Source organism: Lipotes vexillifer, unplaced genomic scaffold, assembly GCF_000442215.2.
Source record: "Lipotes vexillifer unplaced genomic scaffold, Lipotes_vexillifer_v1.1 scaffold988, whole genome shotgun sequence".
NCBI lineage: Eukaryota > Metazoa > Chordata > Mammalia > Artiodactyla > Lipotidae > Lipotes > Lipotes vexillifer.
In genome coordinates, this window is record NW_006797916.1 from 2,175,004 (window position 1) to 2,196,679 (window position 21,676).

General features: G+C 56.2%; 1 protein-coding gene across 1 annotated transcript; it reads left to right on the forward strand.

Moving 5' to 3' along the window:
- Window positions 1-9,979: 9,979 nt before the first annotated feature.
- On the forward strand, window positions 9,980-21,078 carry BOK (BCL2 family apoptosis regulator BOK). The gene is made up of 5 exons (XM_007469958.1): window positions 9,980-10,168; window positions 10,718-10,969; window positions 13,697-13,825; window positions 19,649-19,812; window positions 20,787-21,078. The coding sequence occupies exons 2-5, from the start codon at window positions 10,747-10,749 to the stop codon at window positions 20,910-20,912; spliced, it is 642 nt and encodes a 213-aa protein (XP_007470020.1). The 5' UTR covers window positions 9,980-10,168; window positions 10,718-10,746; the 3' UTR covers window positions 20,913-21,078.
- Window positions 21,079-21,676: the final 598 nt, after the last annotated feature.

Here is a 21,676-nt window from a genome sequence, read left to right on the forward strand (position 1 = left end):
CGGAAATTTTAAAAAGGAAGACAGAGAGGCCAACCAGAAATAAACCCACACGCCTATGGACAATTAATCTTTGACAAAAGAGGCAAGATTATACAATGGGGAAAAGAAAGTCTCTTCAGCAAGTGGTGCTGGGAAAGCTGGACAGCTGCGTGTACATCAGTGAAGTTAGAGCACAACCTCACACCATACGCAGAAATAAACTCAAAATGGCTTCAAGACAGATATAAGAGAGAACACCATAAAACTAGAAGAGAACATAAGCAAAACATTCTCTGACATAAATCATACCAATGTTTTCTTAGGTCAGTCTCCCAAAGTAATAGAAATAAAAGCAAAAATAAACAAATGGGACCTAATCAAGCTTATAAGCTTTTGCACAGCAAAGGAAACCATAAACAAAACGAAAAGACAACCTATGGACTGGGAGAAAATATCTGCAAATGATGTGACCGATAAGGGCTTAATTTCCAAAACATACAAACAGCTCATACAACTCAACATCAAAAAAACAAACAACACAATGGAAAACTGGGCAGAAGACCTAGACAGACATTTCTCCAAAGAAGACACACAGATGGCCAGCAGGCACATGAAAAGACACTCAACATTGCTAATTATTAGAGAAATGCAAATCAAAACTACAATGAGGTATCACCTCACACGGGTCAGAATGGCCATCATTAAAAAGTCTACAAATAGGGACTTCCCTGGTGGCGCAGTGGTTAAGAATCCGCCTGCCAGTGCAGGGGACACGGGTTCGAGCCCTGGTCCGGGAAGGTCCCACATGCCACGGAGCAACTAAGCCCGTCCGCCACAACTACTGAGCCTGCGCTCTAGAGCCCGCAAGCTACAACTACAGAAGCCTGGGTGCCTAGAGCCCAGGCTCTGCAACAAGAGAAGCCACTGCAATGAGAAGCCCGCGCACCGCAACGAAGAGTAGCCCCCGCTCGTCGCAACTAGAGGAAGCCCACGCACAGCAACGAAAACCCAATGCAGCCATAAATAAATAAATAAAAATTTATTAAAAAAGAAAAGTCTACAAATAATAAATGCTGGAGAGGGTGTGGAGAGAAGGGAACCCTCCTACACTGTTGATGGGAATGTAAATTGGTATAGCCACTGTGGAGAACAGTATGGAGGTTCCTCAAAAAACTAAAAATAGAGTTGCCATATGATCCAGCAGTTCCATTCCTGGGCATATACTCACATAAAACTATAATTCAAAAAGATACATGCACCCCATATGCATAGCCAAGCCATGGAAGCAACCTAAATGTCCATCGACAGATGAATGGAGAAAGAAGATGTGGGGGGTATATATTCCATTGTATATATGTCCCACATCTTCTTTACATATACACATATGTATTTATATAGAGAGAGATAAAATGGACTATTACTCAGCCATTCAAAAGAATGAAATAATGCTATTTGCAGCAACATGGATGGACCTAGAGATTATCATACTAAGTGAAGTAAGTCAGAAAGAGAAAAACAAATATCCTATGATATCACTTACATGTGGAATCTAAAATATGACACAAAAGAGCTTATCTACGAAACAGAAACGGACTCAGACATAGAGAACAGACTGTGGTTGCCAAGGGGGAGGGGGTGGGGGAGGGAAGTATGGGGAGTTTGGGGTTCGCAGGTGCAAACTATTATACGTAGGATGGATAAACAACAAGGTTCTACCGTAGAGCACAGGGAACTGTATTCAGTATCCTGTGATAAACCAGAATAGAAAAGAATATGAAAAAGAATATATATATGTATAACTGAGTCACTTCGCTGTACAGCAGAAATTAACACAACACTGTAAATCAACTAGACTTCAGTAAAATTGAAAAAAAAAGGAAGAAAGATAGAGGGACCAAGAACTAGGTGTGGGGCTGTGGGAGCTGCTAGTTCCTTATCCTGCATGGATGCGCCCTGGCTGAGGAATGCAGAGGCGTTCACAGGAGGGGCTGGGATGAGCCCTGACTTGGAAACTGCCTGCCTGGAAGGTGGTCCTGAGACAGCTACTTTTCCTGGAAAACCCCCAAGAACCACTGGATTCCTTAAACCACGGACATGCATAACTTTGGTTAAAATGCACAACAAATGCATACAGGTGGAAATGACTGTACCAGGCGTCAACACATATGATAAAGTAATAGGAAGCGTGGAGGGATAGAAGCTGGGGTAGGTCTGGGACACACACACTCAGACCCGGCTTCAGCTTAGTGTTTAAAGTTCTGGGAAAATCACAGGCCTCTCCGGCAGGAGATGCTGGACCAACTGCCAGCCCGATCTGGGGAAGAAAAAGAAAGTCTTTTCAACATTCACAGAAATGGATTTTAAAAAGCACACCAGAAGGTCAGGAACAAAGCCCGGGCGGCCGGCTTAGGAGCGCAAGGCGGGAGGCTCAGACCTGCCAGTTCTGAACCAGCAAAGAAACGCGCTTGGTGACAGCCTGGGGGAAACTTTTGCAGGCAAAGGATTAATACCCAGAATACAAAGAACACAGACAAACCAATGAGAAAAAGAAGTCGCGCTGGAGAAAACGAGCAAATCCTCTGCCAGGACGAGTCATGAGGCTCAGACGCTGACAGACCGCCAGGAAGGTACTTGGCCCCCTCGGCTCCTGGGGCCCTACGAGTGCATTAAACAACGCGACTGCCCTGTTCACCCCTCAGGCAGGCAAGACTTCATTTTATAACTTGTAGCACCCAGGGTGCTGCCAGAGGGGCTGGCGATGGTGGCAGGTGCGACATGGCTGTTCCATGTGACCCAGGACACGAGGCCACACCAGTCTGGAGCCCACCCTTCCAGCCCCCACTGGACACGAGGGGCTGGGCTCAAAGCCGGGCACGTGGACCCCTCCCCTGGCCGCGCTGCCCTCTGCCGTGCGGGCTCCCAGGTTGTTTATCTTGCTCTTATCCAAGTTTATACAAAACCCTTCTGGCCTGGGCTCTGATTCCCCGTGAAGAATGAGCTTCTGGCGAAAAGTAAACGGGGAGGGGCTGTGGCCCCGGGAGAGCTCTGGGCAAATGGGGCTGTCAGCCTCCCAAGCTTGGAGGTGCTGCCTCTGTACCCCAGGCCCCGTCTGGACACCTCTGGTCACGGTCGGATGGCCGGGTCACTGGAAGAGCAGGGAACGGACGCCCACCCAGGCAGCCTTTCAGAGCAGAGCCCCACCCCAGGGGCCCGGCCCCCAGCCTCCGCCCACCCAACTCTGCTGGGGGGGTGGGGAGGGTTACCTGCCCCTCAGTGGCACCAGTGGGACCCCTCCCCAATGGGAGTTGGGGTGCAGCTCCTGCCTTTTAGTCCCTGGGGTGGGGTGGAGTGGGGGCCAGAGAAGCCCGAGGGGAGACCCCCGGGAGGCAGCCCACTGTGACTCTGCGTGTCACCCCTGAGGCTCCCGCCCCTGGGGCGCTCTGATCTGCAGCGGCAGTGACCTCACCCGAGGCCTGGGCCGAGCCTGAGGGTTATGACGGCCTCTTGAGCACTTCATTAGCTCCCACTTCTGGGATTCCTTAAACGTCTCCAGGGTTCAAGGACACTCTACATTTTGGGTTGGGAGCCTAAGTCTCCCGCAGCTTCAGCTTCCACCGAGGGGGCACGTGGAACCCCCCGCAGAGAGGCTGGTGCTTGGGAAGGCCCGCTGCCCCTCTGTCGTTTCCTCCTTCCAGGAGCTGAGAGCATAAGTCCCTGGCCTGTCTGAGGGCTGGCTTTCTGTTCCTTGTAGCCAGAGGTGTCCCATTGCTACTGTAATCGCTGATGGCACCGCAGCTCTCAACAGGAAAGGGGCCAGGAGGGCTCAGGGTTTAGAATGAACTCCCCCCCCAAAGCAGATGATTCGGGGACCCACTGGAAGGAGTGGGGGCCGTAGTCACAGCCAGCCCCGCTCTCGGTTCTGTCCACACGTGTGCTCAGCACAGGCACCCGCCTGGGGCCCGGGGGTAGCCTGAGAAGGAGGCGGGCGGCCTAGGTGGACGGCTGCCCAGAGGGAAGCAGAACACACACAAAACAACACTATCAGGGATGGTTTGGACTCCCGAGAGGGCAGACTGGGGGTGCGTGAGGGGCAGAGTGTGTCACACCCCTAGGGTGCCACCTCCTCCCAGGCCCCCTTGTCTTCAGCTACCCCTGCAGGGATCTGCTGTGCACAGTGGGGTGGGAAGATTTTAGCCGGGGCAAAGGGAGAGGCAGGCGCAGGAGGGGGCCTCTCTGAGGAAGTGACACATGAGCTGAGCTGTAACAATCTAGGAAGGAAGGAACAGCCCGTGCAAAGGCCCTGCGGCACAAGTGTGTTTGTTCAGCTGAAGCCCCCCGAGCAGGCAGAGAGGGGAGAGACCCTGGCCTTGAGCTGACAAATCTGGTTGGTTTTGAAAGGACACTGTCCCCGTGCACAGGGCAGACTAGAGAGGGGGTGGGTGGCAGTGGCCTGGACTGGGGCACTAGCAGCAAGGAGGCAGAAGTGGCTCTTGGGATACGTTGTGAGAGGAGAGCGAAGAGGCTGTGGTGAGGCCGGCCCCGCGGGCCCGGGGATCCTTGGACACAGGAGGAGCCCAGGAGCCACTCAATAGACCGTGCAGGCCAGCGCCTACCAGGTGCAAGGCCCAGACCCACCGAGAGGCCAGCCTCCTGCCAAGACCCTTGCTGAGCCCACAGCTGGCCCTGCGCGCCAGAGCCCACACGTGAGCCCTACACGTCCACACCCGGCCACTCAGTCCCCTCCAGGGCCAGGCTCGGCAAGAGGCCTGCACGGGCTCTGGAGGAGGCTGTGGACAGGGTATTCCGGGGGCCTGGGCATTTGCTTTGGGGGCGGGGACAACACTCTCCTGTGCCTGTCCCTCTGCGTGGCCATATGCAGACCAGGCAGGACCCCTGTCCACGTCGAGGTGAATGTTGCCACTCACTTTCTTACACTGGTGTCACTGGGTTATGGAGCCCTCTGCTCCCCAAATTGTGGCCCACACAGCAAACTTGAGCAGGTTTCTGTGGAAAGCCAGGACCCTCCTCCAGGTTGTTCGGTGGCACCGATAGGCCCCTGCACCCTGTCCAGAGCCATAAATGTGACCGGGCCCGAAAGCCTGGCACCTTCTCATCTCAAGCCACAGCTGGTTCAGAGATAGGCACGGGACAGAAGCTGCTGGCCCCAGGTCATCCCCAGGAGCTCCCTGGGAAGACTGGCTTTTTTTCCCACTGGGAAAGACAACTTGTGCGGTGTAGACAGGGAGCTGTGGCGTCTTCTGCCATCACTCAGGGACAGCCTGCCTGAGAGCAGAGCTGTCATGAAGGAGCACAGACAGACTCACAGATAGAAAGAGAGACCCCTGGATCCAGCCATGCCTGAAACCAGTAGGTGTCTCCCAGGACAATTTAGTCACATAAATCAACAAAGCTCCCTGTGCTCAAGCCAGTTTGGGCTGGTGTCGGCACTCAGAAGGCTTCTCAGCAACCAGGGGCCCACTGGGTCAACTGCAGGGCAGACAGAGGGATCGGACAAAAGGCAAGAGCGGAGAGCAGGAAATCTGCAGAGGTGGAAACCCAGTGCCAACTGCAACTGTAGGAAAGTCTACGCACACTTGGGGGATTGGGGGCTGGGACTGGGCTGATCAGGTCAGCCTCCTCCAGTCCTCAAGGGACAGGAAGGTCTCAACTGATTCTAGCCTGACCCGGGCTCTCTAAGGTCTGGCTCAGGGTCCGTGGTCTGGATATACCATATGGGCTTAACTTCCCCTTTTGATAAACACTTGGGCCGCTTCCAGTCCCACAGGGTCCTCAGTATCCTTCAGTGAATATCCTGAGACACGGCTTTGAGCTGGTCTAAAATGTCCAGGGAGAGGTCCACTGGTTCAGGCATGGCTGGATCCAGGCATGGCAGCTCCTGTACTGAAGGAACCATGCTAAACAGATGCATCTATCACTCCTGTGTCAGGGCGCATGAGTCTTTCCACACCCATCCATGCTGCCCAGGAGACAGGAAGTAGAAAACGTGATCCTATTTTTGTATAGGAGGAAACTGAGGCTGTGGGCAGGGTGGGAAGCTGCCTGAGGCCACTGCGGGGCGGGGGAGGGGGCATAGGTTCTTCCCCTGCCGGAGATACATTCCATGGGCCCAGGGCAGGGGTGGGGGGTTGTCCCAATCTGCCTGTGCCCAGTCCTGCACTGACTCCTTCAGCAATCCCTTTCCCATCCTGAGCTTCCATATTTCCACCTATAAAATACAGGGAATCCCAAAGCTTAGTGCTCTTCAGAAATGCCAGAGGCAGACCCTGTCCTGCTCCAGACTGTGCGTTAAAGACTACAATAAAATGAGTACTCACACTTTAAAGCTTTTCTGAAAAAACAGCTACAATTACTGAGCAATTACTATATGACAAGCACTTTTTTTTTTTTTTAATGCGGTATGCGGGCCTCTCACTGTTGTGGCCTCGATGCGCAGGCTCAGTGGCCATGGCTCACGGGCCCAGCCGCTCCGCGGCACGTGGGATCCTCCCGGACTGGGGCACGAACCCGCATCCCCTGCATCGGCAGGCGGACTCTCAACCACTGCGCCACCAGGGAAGCCCTGACAAGCACTTTTATACATGGATTGACTAACTTGGTCCACAAAATGTAGGTATTATTTTCTCTATTCTACAGATGGGGAAGCCAAGGCAGACAGAGGTTCAACAGCTTCCTGATAGGTGTCAGTATCAATGGTATGTTGGCCTCCCAAAATGAGATGGGAAATGTTCCCTCATTTTCTATTCTCTGTGCAGGTTTGTGTAAGGTCACTGATATTTCTTCAACTGTTTACAGGAATTCCTCAAGGAAAACATCTGAACCTAGAATTTTCTTTGTGGGAAGATTTTAAATTATGAATTAAATTTATTTAATTGTTATAGGACTATCCAGATTTTCTATTGCTTCTAGCGTCAGTTTGGGTAAATTGTTTCATTTAAATTTCAAATTACTGTCATAAAGTTGTTCATAATATACTCTTATTAGCTTTTTAATGTTTGTAGTATCTGTGGTGATGTCCTCTTTTTCATTCCTGACGTTGGAATTTGTGTTTTCTTTTTTTACCCATTATTTCCAGGGGATTATCCATTCTATTAATCTCTTTTGGCTTGGCTGAGTTTCCCTGATTTTTGCTTTGTTTCATTAATTTCTGCTTTTATTTTTATTTCCTCTCATCTTTAGATTTAATTTGTTGTTCTTTTTCTAGCTTCTTGAATTGGAGCTTAGAGCATTAATTTTAACCTTTCTTCTAAAGCTATACATTTTCCTTGACGCACCGCTTTACCTATATCCCACAGCATTTGATATGTCACGTTTTCACTGTAGTTCACTTCAAAATATTTTACGACATCCCTCGTGATTTACTATTTGACCCACTGATTATTTAGAAGTGTGATATTTAATTTCCAAGTACTTGGAGGCTTTCTGATAGTTTTCCTGTTTTTGAGTTTTAGTTTAATTCAGAGAGGACACACACTTGTATAATTTCAATCCTTTGAAATTTGTTGAGACTTCATGGCCCAGGATATGGTCTATTTTGTTTAACATCCTATATGCACATGGAAAGAACATGTATTCAACAGCTATTGGGTGAAGTGTTGTATATATGTGAATTAAGGCAAGTGGGTTCATCCTATTGTTTCAAGGATAGAGATGTTGATTCAAGGATAGTGAAATAGGGACTTCCCTAGCGGTCCAGTGGTTAAGACTCTGTGCCTCCTAGGCAGGGGCCGTGGGTTCGATCCCTTGTCATGGAACTAAGATCCCACATGCCAAAAAAAAAGGATAGAGAAATAGACCAGTGGGATAGAAAAGAGTCCAGAACAGATCCTCACATACACAGTCACTTGGTTTACAATGGGGGCTCTTCTCCAGTTCAGTGGGATGAGGGCCCTTTCAATAACTGATGATGGTCTACTGGACATCCATACGGAAGAAATGAGCTCTGACCCCTACCACAATATTCACAGGAATTAATTTGTGATCCATCATAGATCTAAATGTGAATGCTGCACTTTTATACATGGATTGACTAACTTGGTCCACAAAATGTAGGTATTATTTTCTCTATTCTACAGATGGGGAAGCCAAGGCAGACAGAGGTTCAACAGCTTCCTGATAGGTGTCAGTATCAATGGTATGTTGGCCTCCCAAAATGAGATGGGAAATGTTCCCTCATTTTCTATTCTCTGTGCAGGTTTGTGTAAGGTCACTGATATTTCTTCAACTGTTTACAGGAATTCCTCAAGGAAAACATCTGAACCTAGAATTTTCTTTGTGGGAAGATTTTAAATTATGAATTAAATTTATTTAATTGTTATAGGACTATCCAGATTTTCTATTGCTTCTAGCGTCAGTTTGGGTAAATTGTTTCATTTAAATTTCAAATTACTGTCATAAAGTTGTTCATAATATACTCTTATTAGCTTTTTAATGTTTGTAGTATCTGTGGTGATGTCCTCTTTTTCATTCCTGACGTTGGAATTTGTGTTTTCTTTTTTTACCCATTATTTCCAGGGGATTATCCATTCTATTAATCTCTTTTGGCTTGGCTGAGTTTCCCTGATTTTTGCTTTGTTTCATTAATTTCTGCTTTTATTTTTATTTCCTCTCATCTTTAGATTTAATTTGTTGTTCTTTTTCTAGCTTCTTGAATTGGAGCTTAGAGCATTAATTTTAACCTTTCTTCTAAAGCTATACATTTTCCTTGACGCACCGCTTTACCTATATCCCACAGCATTTGATATGTCACGTTTTCACTGTAGTTCACTTCAAAATATTTTACGACATCCCTCGTGATTTACTATTTGACCCACTGATTATTTAGAAGTGTGATATTTAATTTCCAAGTACTTGGAGGCTTTCTGATAGTTTTCCTGTTTTTGAGTTTTAGTTTAATTCAGAGAGGACACACACTTGTATAATTTCAATCCTTTGAAATTTGTTGAGACTTCATGGCCCAGGATATGGTCTATTTTGTTTAACATCCTATATGCACATGGAAAGAACATGTATTCAACAGCTATTGGGTGAAGTGTTGTATATATGTGAATTAAGGCAAGTGGGTTCATCCTATTGTTTCAAGGATAGAGATGTTGATTCAAGGATAGTGAAATAGGGACTTCCCTAGCGGTCCAGTGGTTAAGACTCTGTGCCTCCTAGGCAGGGGCCGTGGGTTCGATCCCTTGTCATGGAACTAAGATCCCACATGCCAAAAAAAAAGGATAGAGAAATAGACCAGTGGGATAGAAAAGAGTCCAGAACAGATCCTCACATACACAGTCACTTGGTTTACAATGGGGGCTCTTCTCCAGTTCAGTGGGATGAGGGCCCTTTCAATAACTGATGATGGTCTACTGGACATCCATACGGAAGAAATGAGCTCTGACCCCTACCACAATATTCACAGGAATTAATTTGTGATCCATCATAGATCTAAATGTGAATGCTAAAACAATTAAGCTTCTAAAAGAAAACACGGGAGAATATCCTAATAAAAAACACTAAACATGAGGAGAGACTGATAAATTGGACGCATCACTGAGAAAATTCCTGTTAATATAAGCAACCGCAAACCACAGAACGGCATAAGGTATTTGCAACACCTTCCATACAACGCAAATCCAAGTACCCATCTACATACCAAGCCATGTGTGAGACCAGGGACACAGCATCCAGAATATATAAAGAACCTCTAGGAATCAACACGATAATGAAGCCAGGCGTGAATCCAGGCGGCTGGTGCCAGAGCTAGGTCCTAATCACTGGGACAGTGGGGGACACCTCCTGCCCCGTGGCCCTCCTTGAGCGCATACCGGGAACTCGCTCGGTCCTCCTTAAGCGGGGAGGCGGCGGGGAAGCTCCGGCCGTGGCTCCGCCCCGGGGTTGCCTTTCCCTTAGAAGGCAAAGCCCCAAGCCTCGCCTATCGCCCGGCGGAAAGTTGCGCTGTGCTGCCCGCACTCCCCTCGCCCCCGACGACGCCGCCGGAGCCCCCGAGACCCCGCGCCCTCAGCGCTCCAGTCCGGCTCAGGCGTGGACAGGGCGGGCGCCGGGGCGGGGCGCGCGTCCTCGCCAGTTTGAATGGAAGGATCCAGATCTGCGGAGACGGCGGCCAGCAGATACTGAGGCCAGCACTCCTCCCCAGCCCCCGCGCCCGAGACATGCGGCGGGAGAGGTGAGCAGGGCGGGCCGCGCCATGGGAACGGCGAGGCCGGGGACAAACACCGAGGACGGCGAGGCGCGGAGGTGGGTGGTGGCCCCGGACGCTGGGCCGGGCCGGGGTCCCGGCTGCAGCCGGTTGGGAGCAGGTCGGGCCATGCCCCCCGCCCACGCCTCCGCCGCCTGCGCACTCGTCTTCGAGCGCGGGCACGGCGGCCCCAGCGGCCCCAGAGCCAATCGCCATTTCCGCGGGGTCCTTCCCATCCCCGGCACCCGTGGGGATCTTTGTGATTGAGTTCGGCATCTAAAAGAAGGTGACACCGCGCTTTTAAAGATTTGGGGCACAAACAGGAACGCTTACCCGCAGCTGGCCGAAGCCCTTCCCCAGAGCCGCGCCGGCCCGGCCTCCCTGTGCGCTCCGGCCCGGCGCACGCACGCGATCTAGGCGCACGCCGCGCCCCTTCCACGCTCCCCGCTGCCCGCCGTTCTCGCGCGGCCGACGTTCCCCTCCGCCAGCGAGGCCGGGGCGGCGGGGCGGGCCCGTCTAAGCACCCTCTGCCCGCAGGTGCGGCGCCCCCCGCCCGCGTCCCCGCCATGGAGGTGCTGCGGCGCTCCTCGGTCTTCGCCGCCGAGATCATGGACGCCTTTGACCGCTCGCCCACCGACAAGGAGCTGGTGGCCCAGGCCAAGGCGCTCGGCCGGGAGTTCGTGCACGCGCGGCTGCTGCGCGCCGGCCTCGCCTGGAGCGCGCCGGAGCGCGCCGCGCCCGCCCCCGGCGGCCGCCTGGCCGAAGTGTGCACGGTGCTGCTGCGCCTGGGTGAGTGCGGGCCTCGGCGGGCGGGATCCCAGGCTTACCCTACAAAGCCGGCCGGCGGGGCGGCCCCTCTGCGCCTCGGGGTACAGCTGTCCCTGCACTGGCCCGCCCTCCGGTGACCGCGCCGGCACCCGCCCCTGCTGGGCCTCGGTCTCCCCTCTGAGGCAGAGAGGGGGCTGGTCCGGAGTGCCCTGAGTAACCCGGCGCACAAGGCGGGCGCACCCAGACCGATGATCCCTCCAGCACTCCACTCTTCCAGTCCTCCCTCAGGCTCGCCTGTGCACCCGCCAAAGACCTCCCCGCATTTGCCTGCTCAGCCCGGATTTCAGACACTCTGGCAATAAAGGATAGACAGCTCCGGGAAGAATGATGTTTTGGTGGCTAAACTTCCAGAGTGACCCTTGTACTCAGCTGGGCACAAAAATCCTTTGTCGGACCACGTGTCCTGCTGTTTGGTTTGGAAAATAGGTCCTTGCAGGCTCAGATCCTGCCATGGGTTGCTCTTTTCTCCTGATTTGGAGGCCTCTTAGGGCTCCCGGCAAAATTTAGTGCCCCAGGAGAGCTGAGCCACCGTGAGGCTAGGTAGCCCAAGATCTCACCTGGACGGCTAGTTGAGTGGACATCTGGAGGTACTTGACTGTGGGGTCACACACAGCCCGGTAACTGTCTCCACCTTCTCCAAGGACCCCAGAGAGGGCGGGACCGGCCCAGCTGACTCAGTCCACCTCTCCACGGGGACTGAGGTTGCCCAGCCCTGCCCCATCCAGTGTGACAGTTCCACCCCAAGCATGTGCACACGGGGAGGTGTGGCAGCACAGATGGAGCCCTGACCAGGTGGCTCTCCAGGCAGAGTGGGGAGAGACTGGCCCAGGAGCCCTGACTGGAGGGAACACCCTGTGAAAGGGGATGCCCTCCCCTTCTCAGGCTGGCTCGCGTGTCTGCTTGCCCCTGTTTTGTGTGGACCTTGGGAGCAGGGTTGTGTAGACCTGGCCTGCACAGGAGTGTTGGGGTCCGGGGGAGACACACAGATGCTGAGGGGCCATTGCAGAGGGCTGCCAGGGGGGCGGTGTCCTGCCTGGGTCTCAGGGGAGGGGAGCAAGTGGGGTTTGGGGGATGAGCCAGAGGCCCAGAGTGCCTGGACTCCCCTGAGGTCAGCGCCCAAGCCACTTCTTCCAGTTGGGCTGTGGGGACAACACTGGGGGAGCACTCCAGAGGGTCCTGGTGAATATGGTGTCTTGACCTCCCAAGAGCCCCTGGAGTGGCCAGGAGGAGGTTCTGCCTCTGCCCTGCCTGCCCCCAGCTCCATCTCCTTGCCTGCGAGCAGCGGCTCGGGGCTGCCTCTACCTTGGGCCCGGGGTCCCCACTGTTTGAACTTTCTGAAAAGCCCTGCTTTGGGCTCTGTTAATCAGACCGGGCCCGTATCTGTCCCTTCAACACTGTGACCTCAGACCTGGAGAGCCTGGGATGCTTCCGGCCAGGGCTGGAGGAGCAGAGTCCGGCCAAGTGCCCCGCGCTGGCCCTCTCAGGGGCCAGGCCTCCAGGCCCTCCTCCAGCATCCGGCCTCACCACGGCCAGTCCCTGGGGTTCAGTTCCTGCGAGATAGCTAAGGGGACCCTGGAGGAAGATGGCTTGAACCCCCAAAGCATCCGCCCTTGCAGCTGCTCAGCGTGATCGCCCCTTCCCCACCCATCATGGCCTGGAGCTGTCTCCCTGTCCCCAGCGTACCCCCAGTTCCTCCCCAGCACAGACGCCCCGCTCCTGGAGCAGCAGCAAACAGGAAGAGGCCCGGGTTGAGTTGGGGTCAGTCCCCGGTAGACCCCGGGGTCTGTATGTGGGAACAGCCAGGCCAGCCCTGGGAGTTTCCATGCTCCCTCCCGCATCGTTCTGCCAGCCTCCCCGCAGTCCTGCTCTGGTTCCAGATCTTAATTAATTAGATGGAGTGCATCTGGCCCCATGGGTGACTCGGAGCCCTTATCGCCTGGACTTCCAGTCAGAAGCATTTTCCTGTTTGCTTTGGCGGAGAGGCGGCTGGGTTGGGGGACGCCCAGTCCAAGGGGTGTGTGGGATTCCGGGCACATGACTGCCAGGGGCGCTGCAGCGGGCACACGTGCAGACAGTGCCCTTGAGAGGGCCTCCCGCTGCCACGTGCGGCCACCCCATCCAGATACCCGTGCTTGGCCCCAGGAGCCCAGGTCTGACCCTGTGTGGTGCTGGTGGCCCCGGGTAGTGGCTCCTTTTCTTGGTTCACTGAATGGTGCTGGGGCCTGAGCAAGGACACCCCTCTGAGGCAGCAGACGGGCTCCCCACCTGTGTGGGGTCGCTGGCACAGTCCACGCCCATGTTGGGCTCTGGCTGCTTGCCTGTCAGACTACCGCCCGCCCATGCAGCTCGCTGTGGGCTGTGAGTCACTGATCAGGCACTGCTGAGATGCCCGCCCCACTGGCCCAGCCGGCTCTGCCCTGGGGGGAGGGTGGGTGTGGCTGGCTCGGCAGAGGGGACAGGCCCCAGAGGCAGGTCTGGGGGTGCCCACTGCACCTCCCTGGAATTGTCCCCGAGGGCTCTGGGGGTGGTGTCTCGTGGGTGGGAATGTGACAGGTGGGGGGGTCAGGAATAGGGCTGGGATCAGGGTCCCCAGCTGTGGCCAAGGCTGAGGAGTGGGCTGGCCCCAGGCCCGCGTGGGCCCCACACCCCGTGGGTGTGACCACCTCTGACCCGCCTGTGTGACCGCAGCGGACGAGCTGGAGCTGATCCGGCCCAGTGTCTACCGTAACGTGGCCCGCCAGCTGAACATCCCCCTGCAGTCCGAGACCGTGGTGACCGACGCCTTCCTGGCTGTGGCAGCCCAGATCTTTTCTGCAGGTAGGCCTGTGTGTCCAGGGGGCCCACACTGCTGGCATGGCCCAGGGTCTGTGGGTCAGGGCCGGGGCTGCAGCGCTGGGTGGGCTCTCAGGGGAGCCTCCCTGGGTCCAAGGACAGTGGGCCTCTTGTGCGGTCCTGGGGCTGCAGTGACCGGAAGCCCTGGCTGGGCTGCATGTCCCAGGCTGCCAGTTGGTGCTGACTGTTGGCTGGAGTGGGGTGGGGCTGTTCTGCGTGTGGCCTGTACGTGTCCTGTGGGGCTTGGGCTTCTCACGGCCTGGCCGCAGGTCTCAAGCAGCCCAAGTGGGCGCCGCCAGGCTCTTTTGATGTAAGAAGTCACCGTGTCACTGAGCCTGAGTCTGTTGCTCAGAGGCAAGTCGCAGAACAGCCCCCATAGTGGGAGGGGTGCACTAGGGTGGGAGTCCCTGGTGGAGCGGCTCACCGGGACACGTTTGGAGAATGTTGACGCACCTGTCTCACCTGGCTGGCCCACAGTCACCTGTGAATCTCCCGGAGCCTCTACTTGGGCCCTAGGAGCAGGTGACATCTGCCCCTCCTCCTTGTGCCCTTGCCCTGAGTTCAGCTCGTGCTGCTTCTGGTCTGCACACCTGCCTCCAGGCTCCCAGGAAACTCTAGGACTCATCCCCCAAAACCCCCTCTCGTTCCCACGCCGCCTCCTGGGAACCCTGCTGGGCTCCCTGAGGTCCACATAGCTTGTCTCCCCACCCGTGACCTCGTGCCCTGTTCTGGTGCCCCTGCCCTGCATGTCCACCTCGGTCCTGTGTCCTGGTACGTAGCAGGTGCCAGGCACTGCTGGCCATCCAGGTGACCAAAGCCCCCACCCCAGTGCAGCACCTGCCCCATCAGCCGATCCCACCAAGGTTTCCCCAGCACTGTCTGGCGCTACCCTGGGCCTGGGGACCCTGTGATGGACGGGATGGCCAGTCCCAGCCCTCAAGGAGTGGGGGCTTGGGGGCCCCAGAGCCAGAGTGTTCCCGGGGCGCATCCTGGTGGAGTGGGGGTGTGAGTGGCCACGTGGCATCGAGGGTGGGAAGGGCTTTGGGGAGGACGGGCCCCTTCTGCGAGGTGGCTTTGGGTCTGTCGTCGACCAGCGGCGTGACCTCGCAACACCCCTTGCCTTTCCTTAGCTGTCGGGTGTTTGGGACAGCAGCAGGGCTTTGGGGCAGAGGGCGCCGGGAGCCACAGTCCCACCCCATGGGGGACCTCCACCCACCGGCAGAAGAAAGGAGGCCAGTGGAGGGGCTGGGGCTGCCGCATCCCATCAGAGGGCCCCCAGCCCGCTGACCGCACCCTCTGGGTATTGCCCTGCACTGTCCCCTCTTGAGGAGGCTCCTCCGACCTCTGGTGGGCAGACCGGCGTGGCAGGGACACGGGACCACCGGCTGCAGGACCCAGCCTCCAGGGCGGCACTGGGTGGCCAGGACTTCACAGGGGAGTGCCTGGGAGGGAGGGGGCTGGTGAGAGGCGTGGGATGCCCATGAGGTCTGGCAGTCCTGACCTGGGTGCCCTCGCGGTGACCTGGGCAGGCCGGGGAAGGGAGCTGACAGCCGCCCTGGGCCCTCCCTGGGCTCCCTGTCAGGCCTGACGCTGGCGCGTGGGTGGCCGCCGGTGTCTGTCTCCGCTGTTGGGTGGGCGGGCGGCTGGCTTAGAGCGAGGGCTGGCTTTAAAAGGAGGGGTCATCTCTGAGAATGCGGCTGCGGCAGCTGGTGTTTGGGACTGAGGGGGCGGGGGACGGCTGGGCCCCAGGGAGGGTGGCTGGTGTGTGGGCAGGGACAGAGGGCAGGCAGCCGGGATGAATCACCCACCCCTGCCTGCCCTGCTTGCTCAGTGCGGGATGGGCGGAGACGTGCCCAGAAGGGCTCTGGGTTCTGGAAGGACGAGGCGGGGGCTGGGGCAGGGCAGGGAGAGGGAGGGGCGGGGAGGAAGGTGTGGCCGTGATGAACGGGCACAGGGCACCAGCGGCTTCTTTCACTTGGGGAGTTCAGTTTAAAGCCCGTGATTTTTCGCTTGAAACCGGAGCAGGATGTGCTTCTCTACGATCAAGCATCCCCGCCCCACCCAGCTGGCCCTACTCTTTTCTCGTGGCAGCCTCCACACCACCACCTGTCCCTCTGGTGCTTTGGGGCGCCCAGCCCCTCATGGGCTCTGTGACCTGCAAGTGGTTCTTAACCTCTGTGGACCTCAGAGCCACCTGAAAGGGGAGCAGGGACAGGCTCCGTGGAGCACAGGGCTGCGGGTCGCCCCTTCTGCTGCCGACGGGCTCTCAGCCCAGCCCCCTGACCAGCCCGTGGCTGCCCCACGCACCCTCCCGCTTCCCGCCCACCCAAGGTCTCCCTTCACCCCTTGTTCATCCCAGCCTTCCCGGTCCTCAGGCCCTCTTGCCACCAGGCAAGCTCCAGTCATCAGATGCTTGCCGGCCCTGCCCATCTCTGCCCGCAGCCTCTCCCAAGCAGCTCGGTCTTGCATGCGCTGACCCCCCAGGCTGGATATTTCTCCCCCTCGTCGTCCCGGCCGGCCCCTCACCTGCTCTGGCTGTGGCCGGTGACGTGGACGGCTCGAGGACTGCAGGGCAGGGTTCCAGGTGGCCTCCCCACGTGGCTGAGCCCCCACGAAGGCAGAGGCAGGGGACGCTGTTCCAGGCTGCGTCTTGGCTGCAGACGCTTCTTGGTTCCCTTCAGTGGAAAAACTGAAAGTTGGCAAGTGTTTTCATTTTTTTCTTCTCATTACAAGAGCAAAATATTTCACCACGGAAAAATCAGAAAATACATGAGATAAAGAACTCTCAGAAATCAGTGCTAATAAGACCACCTCACTTTAAAAAGAGCAAAGGGTCTGAATGGATGTCTCTTCAAGGAAGATGTATGAACAGCCAGTCCGTGCATGAGAAGTTGCTCAGTATCATCAGTCACCAGGGAAACACACATCAAACCACAACAAGATGCCGCCTCGCGCCCACTGGGGCACTCAGGGCAGAACTTCTGAGAGCCCAGCACGGGTGAGGCTGGGAAGAGTCAGGGCGTGAAGCGGTCCGGCAGCTTCTCCAATGGTAACTCTGACGGGGTCACCCCCTGACCCGGCAGTTCCGCTCCTCGGTTTTGACCCCTGAGAAAGGAAGCCACATGTCCACACAAGGGCTTGCACACGAGTGTTCAGAGCCGCGTATCCCCACAGCCAGAGGGGGCCAGCAGCCCATGTGTTCGTTTCCTGATGGGTGGTCCATCCACTCAATGGAACATTATTCGGCCGTAAAAAGGAATGAGGTGCCCACACCAGGACAGCATGGAGGAACCTTGAAAACATTTTGCTCAGTGAACGGAGTCAGACACAAAGTGGGACATACTGTGTGACTGCATTCACGTGAAATGTCCAGAACAGGTAATCCATAGAGACAAAGTAGATTAGAGGTTACCAGGGCTGGGGTGACAGGGGCATGATGCTCCTGGGGACAGTGATTTGGAGTGAAAATGTCTGGAATTCGATAGTGGTGATGGTTGTACAACATCGTCAATATGCTAAAAACACTGGATCTCACACTTTAAAAGGATGAATTTACGCTAGTGAGATCATAATTCCGTAGAAAAGAACACAAAGACCTCAAAGAAAATAGGACATACCTGAGCCCCAACTCCCAGAGACCACCCTGCCGGCACCTTCCAGACCAGGGCTTTCCTCTCCAGGTAAAACGTGGCCATCACGTGGAGCTCACCTCTCCACACAGCACCGCAGAACGCGTGTTCCACTCTCTTGATCCCCGCCCTGTCCCCTGGTGGTGGTGGTGGGTACCTGCAGGATGCCAAGCCTGGAGGTGCCAAGGGCACAGCTGTGAGCAGCACAGAGCCCGCCAGGGCTGGCACCCACGAGCAGCTGGTCAATGGGGAGCGTGGTGTGACGGCAGCGTCACCAGGACCTGATGCCATCACGGTCTGCGTGGCCCTTAGAGGGAGGACCTTGGGCAGAGCCCTGGGGGTGAGGGAGCCCTGCAGGCAGCGGTGAGGCTGGGATAGCGCACATGAGGCCAGGTCGCAGGACAAGGGGGCCTCAGAGGGGCCAGCAGCCAGCTCAGGTGGGACTTCAGACTTGGACTTACTTTGAAGGAGATGGGAAGGGACAGTAACAGGAGGGTTTGGGGAGTGGCCTGGCCTGATTTACGGGGTTTTAAAATTTTCGTTGAGGTGAAATTCATATGACGTACAATTAACCATTTTATTTATTTATTATTTATTGGCTACACCACGCGGCATGTGGGATCTTAGTTCCCCGACCAAGGATTGAACCCATTCCCCCTGCAGTGGAAGCACAGAGTCCTAACCACTAGACTGCCAGGGAAGCCCCAGTTAACCATTGTAAAGTGTATGATTCAGTGGCGTTGAATGCATCCACAATATCGTGCAACCACCACCTCTCCAAGTTCTTTGTCAGTGGGAAGAACACCCATTCGCATTAAGCTGTCACTGCCTGGCTCCCTCCTGTAGCCCCCAGTGACCACTGGTCTGCTTTCTGTCTCCATGGATCTGACAGTCCTGCACATTTCATAGGAATGGACTCATACGATACGTGTGGCCTTTCAAGTCTGCTTCGTTCACTGAGCACGATGTTTTCAAGGTTCATCAGTGCCTCCTTCCACTTTGAGGCCAAATATCATCCCGTGTGTGGCTGGACCACACTGCTTTTCCATTCACTGCTTATCTATGTTTTGTCATTTCCACCTTTTGGCCACTGTGAACAGGGATTCATTCGCACTGACTTGTGCTCTTATAACAGACTGTCCCAGCTGTGGTGTGAACATGGGTTGAGGGGCCATGCTTCCTCCCTGCCTGTGCCGCTTCCTTAGGACTGAGGTGGGGCACCCGTGTTTGTGTCCTTTCACAGGTGGTGCTGGGTGCCCTCCAGCTGTCTTTCTCATCACAGTTACCAGGCTGCAGAGTTACATGGATCCTCACATTGCCACTTGGAATTTTTAGTCTGATAGACTATAATTTGCATCTCGTTTTAATTAACACTTCTTTGTTTATCAGTGAGGGTGAGCATTTTTCATATGTCTAGTGTACTGTTAATACTTTTTCTTTTGTGAATCAGCTGTTTGTATTCTGTATTCGTATTTCTTTTGAAAGGTTTCTCTCTTTTTCTCGTTGATTTATAAAATCTCTTTCTATATTAAGGAACCTTATACAACGGGCAAGCACTGTTCCCCAGATTGTCATTCGTCTGTCTTTCCTCCCAGGTGGGCTCCATCTCAGTTCTGCCCCCCGGTAGCTTGGTGGTCTGGGCAAGGCCATTCCTCCCAGGGCCTCAGCTTCTTTACATGGAGGACATCCTCTGTCCTCGCAGGGCTGTGCTGGGGGCAGGCGCAGATGGAAGCTGCTTCCTGTTTATCACATCCAGTGCCGAGTCACTGAGCCCCCTTGACCTGCTCAGCCTCCTCTTTGCCTTCCTGCTCCATCACCTCCTCCGGCAGATACTGGACTATGCAGGGTCATCGCCAGGCCCTGGCCCAGGTGTGCAGGTGCAAGGTGTGCAGGTGTGTAACGCAGGCTCGAGACATCCCCGCCTGAGAACGACATGTGACAGTGGCAGGACTGACCTGCAGCAGACGGTGGCTGGGACTTGCACAGCAGCCAGCTGACCGAGCTCCCCATCTGGTGGGAGCTGTGGGTTGAGGCTGCCCCGGGTGGTGACCCCAGTCACCAGCGGAATGGCAAGGGGTGTGGCTCAGAAAGGCTCAGCCCCCTCACGTGACCCTGTGGGCTGGCCTTGAGCTGGGTCTTGGTGGCCTTTGGTGACCAGCACCCATCTCCCTCCCTGCAGGAATCACCTGGGGCAAGGTTGTGTCCCTGTACTCAGTGGCTGCGGGGCTGGCCGTGGATTGCGTGCGACAGGCCCAGCCTGCCCTGGTCCACGCCCTCGTTGACTGCCTCGGGGAGTTCGTGCGCAAGACCCTGGCGACCTGGCTGCGGAGACGCGGTGGATGGGTGAGGGAATATGGCGGTGCCAGGAAGGGGGCGGTTGTTGAACGCCTGAGTGCCGGCAGTGGCAGGGGTGATCAGGGCTGGAGGAGGGGCGAGGCCGGGGCTGCCCAGCCCAGGACAGCTCCTGCAGCCCAGCTCCAGTGCGGGCCCTCTGGGTCTGACCACCCCCGACTCCAGAGCTAAAACCCGCCGCCCGCCCCCAGGGATGGTGTCATAGTCTCCATGTCCCCGATCTCCTGGCCAGGCCTCAGGGACTGTGGGGCAGCCCCACCCGTAGGAGAGCTGTTTTCTCTTCTGTGAAATGGATGGTGGGCGAAGGTCTGCAAAGTACACTGGCTGAGGGGATGGAGCTCAGCCCTCCGCTGGGATTGGAGCCACGAGGGGGCGGTGAGGGGCCACTGGGGCTGTGGTCTCATCTGAAGGCGGCACTGGGCGGGGAGGGTGTCACCTCCTGGATGAGTCACGTGGCTGCAGGCCTCCCGCTGTCCCATCCTGCCGTCCTGTCCTGGAGCCCGGCTGAGGCTGGGCACCAGGGCAGCCAGGACGCTGATTGACACCACGGCCAAAGGTCAAGCTGTAGGGATAGTATTTCATTTCTTAGCAGGACTAGAAAGAAATAAGGAAGTAAGGAGTGGCCATTCACTGGGCTCTGGAAAGCTCAGTTCCTGCTCCTGTTCTAAGGGATTTGTCCTTCCCTGGCACCCCAGGCTCCACGGCATCTGCGGAAGGACACTGGGATGTCAGCAGGTGGCCGAGCTGGTAGCTGATCCCATGGCTGGGGGCCCAGCAGGCTCCCCTCCCTCCCCTCTCACGGTCTGAATCCAGCTGTTGGGTCAGGTCCCATGCTGGAGCCTTCCATCCAGCTGGACCACAAGCCTTCCCAAACGGCCTCGAGCATTCCCTCAGGCGACCTGGCTGACACCGGGCGGTTGGGTCACCGGCCGCACCCTCTCTAACTGCCCCCTCTTCCCTCCCAGACGGATGTGCTCAAGTGCGTGGTCAGCACTGACGCTGGCCTCCGCTCCCACTGGCTCGTGGCCGCGCTCTGCAGCTTTGGCCGCTTCCTGAAGGCTGCGTTCTTCATGCTGCTGCCAGAGAGATGAGCTGCTGGCTTGGGCAGGGGCCGCAGCCCGGCCCCCTTACACGGGAGGCCCTCAGCCGCCGAAAGCATCACCCTCCGCCCCACCCAAGCCGGGAAGACCCTCGGAGCCCCGCGTCGAAGCTGGAAGCCCTGCCCTGAGCCCCTCCTCCACAGACCCAGGCCCTCCGGACAGGGAAGTGGGGGGCTTCCTGGCCCTGGAGCTGGGTTTCAGGGCCGACAGGGGGCCCTTCCCCATCGCTCCCCCTCCCCCGGAACCCCTGCTGGTCCCCTTCTTTCTAGAGTCATAAAGTCAGGGTCACGTCCCAGGCCCTGAAGGAAGGGAGCCAGGAACACCAAGCTCTCACTCGACGCCGGGCCCCATCTGTGTGCAGTTCCCACGTCAGGACATGAGCTGGCTTCGGTCCTCCTGGGCAGGGGGCCTGGACTTTGGGCCTGAAGGTGACTCCCGAGGCTGGAGGAGCTGTGGAGTGTTACTGACTCCGCACGTGGGGCCTAAGGCTTGTGTGGTGGTTGCTGAACCTGTTTCTAGAGGGAGGGCGTGTCCCCCGTGCACCGGGGTGGGTCTCTGTGTGGCAGGGTCCTGTGGACGCGGGAGCCCACGACCGAGAAGAATGGTGTGTTTGTCCGATCCCAATAAAGTTCCGCAGCCGTGGAGGGTGACCCCGTCTCCTCCTGGTACCTGTCCTGCGTTTGCCAGGGACCCGACAGATGGCAGGCCGGCCTGACGGGATGGAGCACAGGCACACGTGTTCCCTCACCAAGGCC

What these genes read in the sequence shown, in the direction of transcription:
- BOK (XM_007469958.1), top strand. Translation starts at nt 10,747, where the DNA reads ATGGAGGTGCTGCGGCGCTCCTCGGTCTTCGCCGCCGAGATCATGGAC. An exon ending in CACGGTGCTGCTGCGCCTGG is followed by an intron (nt 10,970 to 13,696) that starts GTGAGTGCGGGC and finishes GTGTGACCGCAG; the next exon opens with CGGACGAGCTGGAGCTGATC. An exon ending in TGCGGAGACGCGGTGGATGG is followed by an intron (nt 19,813 to 20,786) that starts GTGAGGGAATAT and finishes CTTCCCTCCCAG; the next exon opens with ACGGATGTGCTCAAGTGCGT.